This window comes from Gymnodraco acuticeps, unplaced genomic scaffold (assembly GCF_902827175.1).
Source record: "Gymnodraco acuticeps unplaced genomic scaffold, fGymAcu1.1, whole genome shotgun sequence".
Classification (NCBI taxonomy): Eukaryota; Metazoa; Chordata; class Actinopteri; order Perciformes; family Bathydraconidae; genus Gymnodraco; species Gymnodraco acuticeps.
Window position 1 is genome coordinate 278,157 of NW_022990595.1, and position 11,045 is coordinate 289,201.

The following is an 11,045-nucleotide window of genomic DNA, read 5'->3' on the forward strand; positions in this document are numbered from 1 at the left end:
ACGTTTATTTTGTAAATCCAGAGATGAAACAGGAACAGAGAAACATTTTTTAAATTCCAGTCGGACCTTATTGAGAACGTACCAAGATCACGCATGCGCACAAGCCACATTAACGATAACACAACAACCTTTAACACAGCTGTTTCATATGCGCTGTTACTATTTGTAATACAATTATCCCTCATCAATAATACTCGTCTACACACACATTGAATACTAGAAACACGTGCTTTTTTTCTGCAGTTTTACCCGGCTGATCGTTATCTCCCTGCAGCAGAGGGATCATGTTTACCTCCCAAACCTCGTCCTTCCAGGATTCAATTGACGTGGAAGAGAGGGATGACTTTGACAGCGAAGAAATTACTGGATACATCCAGAAAACTCAGCTGAACAGCTACTACACCATCTATCTCTATCAAGGCACAAGGTAAATGTCCGGGCTATTCCTCACATGTTATGACAGCTGTTCTCATTTTCTGCAGGAATCTTTACGTCTGTAATTTAACGCGTTAGGAACAATGATATTATGTACCAAAAAAAATCATATTATTTATTAATTTATATTGTTGGATTGTTATTATTGTGCACAGCAGTGGTTGAAAAAAGTGCCACACTGTAAACATTTCAAGTAAAAGTACTGCATTGAGAATGGCATTCAAGTAAAAGTATCTAAGTACGATTAGGAAAATGTCCTTAAAGTATTGGAGTAAAAGTCTTCATTGCAGAAAAAACTAATTATTTTTCAAATATTTTAAGGCAAAAGCAGCAAATCTTCACATTTCTGAAGGTGGAACTGAGAAATATGTTTACTCATGGTTTTAGTGACTTAAATATAATTTTGGACGGTTTAATTTATACGAACTTATCATATTATAAAAGTTTTTCCTAAATATTGAGTGTCAAAATCAGAATTTAAAAGTTACTATTAAATAAATATGTCATATAAAGGTTGTACAAAATTGGCTTTCAAAATGTAGTAGAGTAGAAGTATTAAGTAGTATAAATATAAGTACCTCAAATGTGTTTAAGTATAGTACTTGAGTAAATGTACCTAGTTACTTTCCTCCACTGGTGCTCACCTTAATATTAATATTTTGAATCCTACAAGACATAATTTAATTACTGTCCTTTTTCCCTGAATACAACCAGCTCCCTGGTGTGTATTGAGTGTGACTGTCTGTATCACTGTTTATCATACAGTCAATGATTCTTACCTCCTCTAAAGCACTCTTATGTTTCTGTTGTCCTTTGTTACTAAAACTGCTGACACTGACACTCACAGGTCAAACCAGATGTGTGCGTTAAACACTAACAGGGTGATGAGTAAACTGTCAATTGTCTTAGATCTGAGGCTGCTGCGGAAAATGCGGCATGGAACCAGAGACGAGCAGACTCCACAACCAGTCTAGATGACTTTAGGTAACAAAGGAGACACCCACCCATCTTCTCGTTGCTTTCAGTGGTCGTTTCTCTCTTTGACCTTCACTGTTGTGCATTGGTGTATCCACGGGCTGCCACGGGACATCCAATCAACATGGAGTCAATGCTGCTTTCATTCGTGACTTTGTTCTGAATGGTCATTGCTATGTTGCTGAGTTACATATCTTAACTTCAATGTGTCAAGTGGAGTGTGCAAAATGTGAATGACTTTCATTTAAATGATGGTACAATGTCCACGGCACAGTTCTAGCCATGTGACTCAGTTGTGTGTTGTGTTGGTTTGTGTGGCTAATGCTCATCAGCTTTCTCCATCCGTCGTCCATTTGACTTGAGTGGCTTCCAAATTCCTCATTACCTTCCTCTTGTTGCTCGTATCCATGCTGACTCTCTGTCCTGCCTACAGCCTCACACTGATTGACAGCAGCCTGCCATCAGAGGCGGAGCCTGAGCTGCGGACTTACATTTCAAGGAGGCTGAGCAAAGGGGCCCTGCTGGGAGGCATGGGCAACATCGCCACTGTGGAACTCAGGTAACAATAAACATGTTTCAACACAACTGTTTTGCTTCGGTAATGCTACAACAAAAATAAAAATATCATGTTCACTCTTCTTTGAATGTTTCTTGGATGCATCACGTTCTATAACATTATATTATACATAGCCATTGTGGAAGAAGTCTGTTTGATACCGTCGTGGCTTCCTTCCTTGTTTTTGTATTAAAAGACTTAAACAGACATTTTTAACTAGTTTTCTTTCCTTTAAATTACTTACAGTTGAAGAGTTGCTTGGCCTCCCATGGTTTGGATGATATTATGCGATGTGTTTGCTCAAAATAAAATAACAAACTTTTACACATGCAACAAAGAAAAGAGGCCTTTACAATATTCAAAACAAATAGGCAAAACTCAAATAAAATAACAAACAACTTAAGTATTCTTTCTTTCTTGATAATACTTATATCACTTCATAACTTAAAGGGTAATTGGACGGTTAAAAACTGTTCCTCGAGGCGTCTTTCTAGCAGGTTGCCCATCACAGTGACTTTAGCGCAGGCGCTGTGGGAATTGTAGTGTTTTATAGTGTGTTGACTACAGACGTCACAATTAGGTGGCCTTTCTTATAAAAAGAAAATACTGGCTCTAACAGATACCATCACATAAATAAAATACATTCACTTGGAAATGAAGGTTCAAAGGTGGACAGAATATGTTGATTATTTACCCTCCCCCAGTATCCCAGAGCAGGCGGTGGGCTGCTACTGCTGCCTCGTGGAGCAGGAGAGGTCTCCGGAACAGCCCGATGCGGATGGAAACGGATATGTCATCTGCTTTATGGGCGGCTCTGAAAAATGGCTGAATTTATATCCTTTGCACACAGTCATCATGAAATCAACCTTAATCATATGCATCCTCCAGCTTGAATAATCTTTGTGCTTTCCTGCATTGTTGTATTTCTTCCACATTGTTGTAACTTTTTATGGAGAAACTACCAATAGTTCCTCTTCCTTAACCCAATACACATTTAGATTAGAGCTTGATAAATACGTCCAAGGCCTGCAGAGCAGCCTGCAAACCCCAGAGGTATGAGAATATGATAATAGCGTAAGGAAGTCATATATTTGCCGGTGCATTATTAATGAACTGCTGACTTATCGCTATGTGTTTATGTCTGTGTCAGCTGCTGAACCTTGAGTCGGAGGTGCGCCCCTATCTGAGCCGGTGGTACGAGGAGTCTGTGATGCACATCCATCGGGTGGTGCAGCTCGTTCAGAACAACATCAGCTTCCTGCTGCATGCTGTGAGTCATGTTTACCTCTAGAGAACGTCCAATAGAGTGAGCAGTTTCTCTCTTTTAATGAAACAATAGAATGTCTACAATCCCGATGAGGTCTGATGAGTACTGGTCTAAGCCTCAGTAAAAAGCACCACAATTATCTGGATACATAGAGGAACAAGTAAGAGTGTGTAGTGTGGGCAGATGTTCCTTGAAATACACATTTACTATAGACTGTGTAAATATAAAGGTATTTACCCGGTGCTATATGAATCAAATATGATTGATTGTTTAAAGACGTACATTTCCTTTACAACAATTCTTCTCACTCATTATTGTTCTGTTTACAGGCTCTGAGTCACACACTTGTGGAGGTCAATAATTCAGATGAGAGGACAAAGACTGATGTGTCCAAGTGAGTTAGGCTACAGTTCTTGTATCACATATATAAGTGATTAATGTATGCGAAAAATCAGCAGGCCTTTTGTTGATTTCCATGTAGTACAGATTAATAGCCGTCTATATCCATGTCTGTTAAAAATCTGCTGTATTCTGTACCAGGTTCATCAAAGCAGCCAGTTTGCAGGGTCTGTCTCAACAAGACACCACAACAGCTTCTCTGTGTAAGGCTATCTCAGAGGACACACAATCTGACCTGATCATCGACTGCTCCACCAGCCCCCCCACTCTCTCTAACGCTGGTAAGTCATGACACAAACCTCATGAGGAAACAATTATTATTTTTATATTATATATATAATTATTGTTTTATCTTTGTACTGTCTAAGAGTTATATTCTATGTTTTCTCCCCCAGTGAGCAATCGTTTCTGTGACGACTGGAGTCAGGCATTTCTAAACGCTGCAGAGCGTTGTAATCCTTTCCTGCTCAGACAGATTCTGGAGAACTTCAAACTTAAGGTGAGAAAACATTCAAAAAGACAGACCTTAATAGTGTGTTTTGCTTCTGGATCCTGGTTTCAGTTTCCTAAAACTCATTACCCGAGCATCAAGTTCTCATGTGAACACATTTTGTATTTTATGTGTACATTTTGGGACTAAAGCTCTTACTGATGGAACTGTCTTTTGTTGATATAAAAAATAAAAAGTCTGGATGATAATAAGTAAAGTGTAAAATACTTCTATATGCTTCAAGTTATTTTTATTTATTTTGTATTACAAACTTATCAATAAAATAAACATAACATCTCCTATGTCAACAAGATTGAGAAACAGCTCTCAGTTCCTCTTGGCAGATACTTAGTTTAATATCTCATTTACATGGCTGCCAGTCTTTCATCCAGATTGCTTCCCTTTTCATTCAACTTGTTTCCTCCTCTCTATTAACCACAACTCGCACATCGCAGGCCATCCAGGACATGAACAGCCTGAAGCGTTTAGTGCGACAGGCAGAGATGAGTCACTACGCCCTGTTTCGTAGCTGCCGGTTCCTACAGGGCTGCGGAAATGGGGATGTGTTGCTGCAGAACGCCAGGGCGGAGCACAGCGACATGCCTGAAGCCTGCAGCATCATCACCGTCCTGGAGGAGTTCCTCAGGGATCAATCCCAGGCCCACGCATGATTACATCACTACATTTAACTTCAAGTGGTTGGGCCTGTTGCTGGCGAGACAATCTATACAATAACCTGTTCAGTTCTAAATCTAGAACTACATCAAATGTCAAACATCGGTTTGCTAGGTAAATATGTTCCACAGCTAGAAAAGTAGTGGTGAGATCCATACCATGTACTGTAAAACACTGACAAGCGACACCCAGCTTCCCTCTTTCTTTGGGGCTAATTATGGTTTATCGAGTGTGTAACTTTGGTGCAAAAGAGGTTCATTCATGGAGATGATAGTAACAAATAAATGACAATGACCTCAGGGTGCAGCGAAGTTTAGTTGTAAGCATAGAGTGGCACTTTCCCAATCTTTATCCTTTTGCAATTATTAGTGTGTGTAACAATACTTTGAACCAAATATTAATACTACTCTGTTTTGCTAACTGACAATGATCACAACACAACTGATCCAAACTAAAGCTTCTACTTATTCAAGTGGAATTATATATATGTATTACTTGTCCAAATATCATTTTGTATTTTTGTTGATTGTATCCGTTTCCTTTGGAGAAGAAACACATTGAGAATGCACAAATCACTTTTATGCATTGCTTGTTACAAAGGCTTTATTTGTGCTTACATTCAAACCTAATACCTGCACTACAATATTGTTCTTGTTGGATAAGTACTGCTATTGTATGTGTATGTGTGTCTATCAAGTGATATTAGATGTTTAATCATATGCTAAGAAAATAAGTGTTGTTGATACAGTGTACATTTTCACTTTCTTTTGAGATAAATCTTAAAGTTTGTGTAAGTTATATTGGAGAAGCCAGCAAGAGTAAGCCAGATTTGTATACATTTAAAACAATTATCATTATGAATATAAACATATCTTAATGAATATAAATAGCAATCATGGCTAATGTTAGTCCTCACAGCTGTCAAGCGTATTACCTTACATTTAATTATTATAGTCCTGCCACAGATAGCAGATATTTCTTCTTTTTTTGTCAGAGCAGTAGATTTATAACAAAGATAATAAATGTTTCCTAAATACATTACCCACTGTAGCTGTTATAGTATTCACCAGCTGTAGAATTAATGAGATTAAACTGGCACTATATGACCAGTCAATCTCTTCATTTCAAAGCTTCTCCAATATTACCCATAAAAGAAAATCAGAACACATACATTAAAATGTAGAATACAAGAAGACAATACAATTGCTTGCAGTAAATGTTGGCATGTTTAAGTTGTATTGTTCACTTCCTCATGTACCTCCAACATGTGTTTTTTTGTATATTGCATTAAACCCATAAAGGGGTTTTGGAACCATTCCCATTCAAACCAGTCCAAAGTGTGTAAAACAGCAATACAGCTGGTGGTGTATACTTTAAAACTGTGAAAGTGGTGACATGTAAATGAGTAACTTCACTATTGTGAACCATGGTGTGACTTATAGTTATAGATGAACTCTGTCTTGTATAGAAAGAGATGAAATAAATACCACAGCTGAACCCGACTTGTGGTTGTGCATTTTGTCTAGCAACCAAAAGTGTAACTTTGGTGACAAACATGTTGCATAGATACAGTGTGTGTGTGTGTGTGTGTGTGTGTGTGTGTGTGTGTGTGTGTGTGTGTGTGTGTGTGTGTGTGTGTGTGTGTGTGTGTGTGTGTGTGTGTGTGTGTGTGTGTGTGTGTGTGTGTGTGTGTGTGTGTGTGTGTGTGTGTGTGTGTGTGTGTGTGTGTGTGTGTGTGTGTGTGTGTGTGTGTGTGTGTAAATGCATTGCTACAGATATTAGGCAGCTTGGTATTCTGTGTCTGGTCCACAGGTTTGGAGAGAGTGCTCCAGACTATCGTGTCCTCCAGCTGGACCTCATATCCTCCAGTAGTCTCCGTCCTCCGGCTGCACCTCTGCAACTACAAACAAAAAAAACTGAACTTTGAAACAGAGAGGACATTTTTGTTGCACCTGTTGTTCTGTTACATACATACATGTATTTATGTGTATATTTTGGAAGCTGGTTTATTTTTATATAATAATAATAATATAATAATAAACTTTATTTGTATAGCACCTTTCATGCACAAAGCAGCCCAAAGTGCTTTACAGAAAACACAACAACAATATTAAAATAATATTAAAATGAATACAGAACAAGATAAAACATCTGCAGTGATATGTTAAAATAAAACAATTTAAAAAATAAAATGTAAAATAAAAGCAAAACAGAAAAAGAATACAGTAAAACATGGACAATGATACTAGTGACAATTGAAAGTGAACCCAAATTAAAAGCCATATTAAAAAATATATATGATACATGAGAGAACAAAACATACTGATTTACCTAAAGTGTGATCAGGCCTCCTCCTCAACAGAGAGCTGGGTACGTCATAGATGCTCTCTGCAGGGTCTGAAATGGATGGGGGGAAACACCAACACACAAACAAATATATAATTATGGTGTATCTTAGCTAGCCGCTGGGGGGAAGAAACAGACATTGAAAAAGAAATGTACTCACTCGGATTTTCAGCAGCCCTCCCGTAAGACATAGGAAAGTCATACACACCCTCTTCCATCGCGTCCCCACACGGTCCTAGGAAGACACATGATAGGGTCTGTCGTTTAAACATCAGCATACTGTATATCATTTTATAATAAATAAAGTATAAGAACCTACTGTGTCTAAGCGGTAAAATGTCATAGTCTCCTTCTTGTCTTCCCTCTGTGTGGCTCACTCCACTGGGCCATACTGAACTGATAACTGAAAACAGACAAGAGGAATTAGAATTACATGGTTGAAAGCACAACTCATTTGGAAGCGACTGTAGGCACCTTTTTTTTTAACGTAATTTGAAAAAATCCATTATAACCTTTCAGCATGTTGTAATGTTTGTAATGTTTTCAGGCTATAGAAAGTCTAGCCTTTTATGGGAATCTGAGGCCAATCACAGGCCATTTCAGAGGGAGGGCATTGTTATTGGCTGTTCTACAAATACCAAAGGAAGCTTGATGTGCTGGACAAGTTTCTACTCCTTACTGTTAGGGAAATAATTGTCCTAGACTCCTAGATATGACGTGCATGACCAACCCTGACGTCTGTTATCTCCTTTAAGGAGATAGGGTGCTTCAGCCATAATGTTGTTGTTCCCATTCTGTGACCGGGCAACCCTAGGTCACAGATGGTTTATTGTTGTGGGTACACCGGGACACTTCCTTCTCGGTGTTTGTGGACTCCAAGGTGTGAAATCTTCCAGGCCATAAGTGTCAGACGCAAGTAACTCAGTGTTCCCAACTGTTTAGGCTATCTTCTCAAATATGTTGATTACTCTCTGCGAAACCAGTTAAATGGGCTAATGAGAGAGAGGCGCTCCAGAATTGACGTGGCAACTCTACCGTGAAGTCAGAACCTCTGGCTCTTGGACTTGTGATGTGAATTCTCCGGCCGAAGCTCCAAATAAACCATCAGTGTTTGACATCAAAGCTCCTGCTCTTCCCGTGTCTCTTTCCTGAGTCAGTGACTCCCACTGCATTGCTACACAGAAGTTTCCCTTACACTTACAACATTGGCAACAACTTCCTACACTGCAAAACAACCAAAAAAGGGAAGACAGGCTTAAAAATGTGTCTGACAATATAAGCAATATATATAAGAGGAGAGAAAATGTTGCAACAAGAGCAAGGTTTTTTCTCCATATCTGAAATGCTTTTCCAAAAGTGTAGCTAGCTAGAGAATCAGATCATAGTAAGTCATTCCAAAAGGCTTTACAGGCCTACATGTCTACAGAGAAAACATGATGGTAATTCCCATAGAGTTGCGGCTACATAACATCCTCAGGATGAATGACGGGGATGGAAATAAATGACTAGCAATCTTCAAGGGTATTGTGCTAAGCCTGTACTCCTCTGGTGGGAGGGGTCAAGGACAGAGGATGAAGCTGCAGGATGAAGGCTATAATTGAAATACCTGACCTGGGATACATTACATTACATTGCATTTAGCTGACGCTTTTATCCAAAGCGACTTACAATAAGTGCATTCGATACCACTTGTTAAAAGGTTATTATGGAATTCATGCCAAGTGAAGCAAAGAAAAGCCTGGCTTTAAGACTAGAACTGATAAAGGACATCTTGGAAGGTGCAAATGAAAGTTAACCATTGTGTTGCTGGTAGCCACAGGCTGGAGGTGTGTTTTGTTGCGTGGCCTCCTCATGGTTCAGCTCCTCTGATGGGCAGATGGGGGGGGCGATGCTCCAGATGTCATGGTGGATGTGGCCCGTCGGGGGGGGGGCAGAGAAGGGCCGAGCAGGCAGCGACTCCATCACACTGTCAATGTTTGAGTTGATAGGTGCGCTGGTGTTTAATCTTTCTCGCTGCTCACACACTTCCAAGCTGAGAAGAGGTGAGAAGGCCAGTAGTTGGAACATTTATTACTTTGGTTCAAGTGTAGAAAGGACTTCTGACTTACTTTGTGCTTCTGGAGTCTGAGAGACCAGAGGTAGAAAGATGCATGGCCTGCCAGAGGCATCTCACCCACTCCTTTCTGAGGGCTGTTGTCTCTGCTGCCTACACACACACACACACACACACACACACACACACACACACACACACACACACACACACACACACACACACACACACACACACACACACACACACACACACACACACACACACACACACACACACACACACACACACACACACACACACACACACACACACACACACACACACACACACACACACACACACACACACACACACACACACACACACACACACACACACACACACACACACACACACACACACACACACACACACACACACACACACACACAGAAACATCCTACCACTTCTGGTCTGCAAATGTATGAGATTGTGTTCAAACCACAGTGGTGACTCACCAACACTTTCCTCTTGCCATTGGTCATGATGATCTCAAAAATGAAGCGATTACCAGCAACTCTCGGGACTTCTCGCACCGACTGCACCTGACAGAGATGTGGACAGAGAGAGACTTAGGCAAGTCAAATTAACCTATATGCATATTTCAGCAACAAGGCAATTCAAAACACCTTGGGGGAAATAATTAAAGCATCAAGATACAATGCAAAATAAGCTAATTATAAAGGACATTTAAATCAAAATCATCACAGACATTAAATAAATAAATACCTCTGGACAATTCAATACAAATAAAGCAACAGCGGTGGTTGAAGAACTGTAAATCTTTGAAAACACTGTTATATTTGTTTAAATTATCTCCATATCCTTGCAACAATCGATGAATCAAATATTCTGACTAAGAGTGAGGGTATATTATAAGTAACATTTTTCTCAAGTTAAAAAAAAACCATAAATATTAGCAGCAACATCTACTCAAAGCACTAAAACTGTTTTTGGAATAATATACATTTTTGGATTATTATTAAGTACCTAACGACTAAAGTTGTTAAGTATATCAAATGGATCTAGATTCTATAGCATAAAGTAGCTTTAAATTATACGACTCAAATTCAAGTAACTTAAATTGTTCAGTACTTGACTAAACACATTAAGTTAGAGATTAAAGTGGTTACTTAAATTATAATAATATCATATTATTACAGTGGTAAGATGTAGAAGACTTACTGTGTAAATGTAGTAATAGCCTCTCAAATGGGACTGTGAAGAGAGCAATGCAAAAACTACTTTTAAAACAGGGTGATCGTTTACAGAAAAGATAGAACAACTACTGGTGCTGTAACTATCCTTCACTTGAGTATGTTTTGGCATTATGAATAGAATGTATAAGAAATGTAATAGTGTGAATATTATTCACCAGTGTGATATTTACAGCAGGTAAATGTGTACTTACAGCACTGCCATTCTTCTGTGTATAGAAGAACAGGGTTGTGTTTTGAAGCCTGAACCAATATGTCACCCATCTAAGTTTCTAGAGAAAAAAGTGAATCAATTTTCAAGCAATTTTTTTACACCTTTAAAATAAACATATCATATTTAATTACAAGATAGTTTTCAACTTACCATAGTATCTTTTCTTTTCTGCAGGAAGCCTTCTAACAATAATTGAGTCCGATCTACTGACATGTTAACCCTCGGTAGATTGACTTTAAACTACTTTAGCCAGTGAAATGACTGTCTACCTGCGTGTGTGCGGTGTGTGTGACTTCCTCCTCACGCATGTTGAGAGCAGTATTGTTCACAGCGCCATCACATACTCACTTCTCTATTCTGCTTCATAAAAGTCATA

General features: G+C 39.0%; 2 protein-coding genes across 4 annotated transcripts; one reads left to right on the forward strand and one right to left on the reverse strand.

Annotated features, from left to right (window-relative positions):
* Window positions 1–87: 87 nt before the first annotated feature.
* cunh17orf75 (chromosome unknown C17orf75 homolog) lies at window positions 88–6,299 on the forward strand. 2 transcript variants are annotated; one of them, XM_034228844.1, is made up of 10 exons: window positions 88–427; window positions 1,345–1,419; window positions 1,844–1,969; window positions 2,671–2,799; window positions 2,959–3,019; window positions 3,117–3,236; window positions 3,563–3,627; window positions 3,774–3,913; window positions 4,028–4,131; window positions 4,578–6,299. In XM_034228844.1, the coding sequence occupies exons 1-10, from the start codon at window positions 285–287 to the stop codon at window positions 4,791–4,793; spliced, it is 1,179 nt and encodes a 392-aa protein (XP_034084735.1). In that variant the 5' UTR covers window positions 88–284; the 3' UTR covers window positions 4,794–6,299. The 2 variants fall into 2 exon arrangements, with proteins under 2 accessions (XP_034084735.1, XP_034084736.1); XM_034228845.1 differs by lacking the exon at window positions 1,345–1,419.
* A 150-nt stretch (window positions 6,300–6,449) lies between these two features.
* LOC117554408 lies at window positions 6,450–10,947 on the reverse strand. Of its 2 annotated transcripts, none has more exons than XM_034228847.1 (10): window positions 10,820–10,947; window positions 10,650–10,727; window positions 10,424–10,456; window positions 9,697–9,783; window positions 9,252–9,349; window positions 8,940–9,109; window positions 7,463–7,546; window positions 7,304–7,378; window positions 7,129–7,194; window positions 6,450–6,697 (listed from the first exon to the last, which is right to left on the reverse strand). In XM_034228847.1, exons 1-10 carry the CDS (start codon window positions 10,880–10,882, stop codon window positions 6,654–6,656), a joined length of 798 nt encoding a protein of 265 aa, XP_034084738.1. In that variant the 5' UTR covers window positions 10,883–10,947; the 3' UTR covers window positions 6,450–6,653. The 2 variants fall into 2 exon arrangements, with proteins under 2 accessions (XP_034084738.1, XP_034084737.1); XM_034228846.1 differs by having other exon boundaries at window positions 8,940–9,175.
* Window positions 10,948–11,045: the final 98 nt, after the last annotated feature.

Bases quoted from the DNA above. Each gene is read 5' to 3' on its own strand.
- cunh17orf75 (XM_034228844.1), top strand. From the start codon at position 285: ATGTTTACCTCCCAAACCTCGTCCTTCCAGGATTCAATTGACGTGGAA. The intron at 2,800-2,958 runs ATATCCTTTGCA...AACCCAATACAC, and splicing joins TCTGAAAAATGGCTGAATTT to ATTTAGATTAGAGCTTGATA. The intron at 3,020-3,116 runs GTATGAGAATAT...TGTCTGTGTCAG, and splicing joins GCAGCCTGCAAACCCCAGAG to CTGCTGAACCTTGAGTCGGA.
- LOC117554408 (XM_034228846.1), bottom strand. From the start codon at position 10,882: ATGTCAGTAGATCGGACTCAATTATTGTTAGAAGGCTTCCTGCAGAAA. The intron at 9,784-10,423 runs GTAAGTCTTCTA...CATCTCTGTCAG, and splicing joins GCTATTACTACATTTACACA to GTGCAGTCGGTGCGAGAAGT. The intron at 6,698-7,128 runs GTAAATCAGTAT...TTTTGTTTGTAG, and splicing joins GAGGCCTGATCACACTTTAG to TTGCAGAGGTGCAGCCGGAG.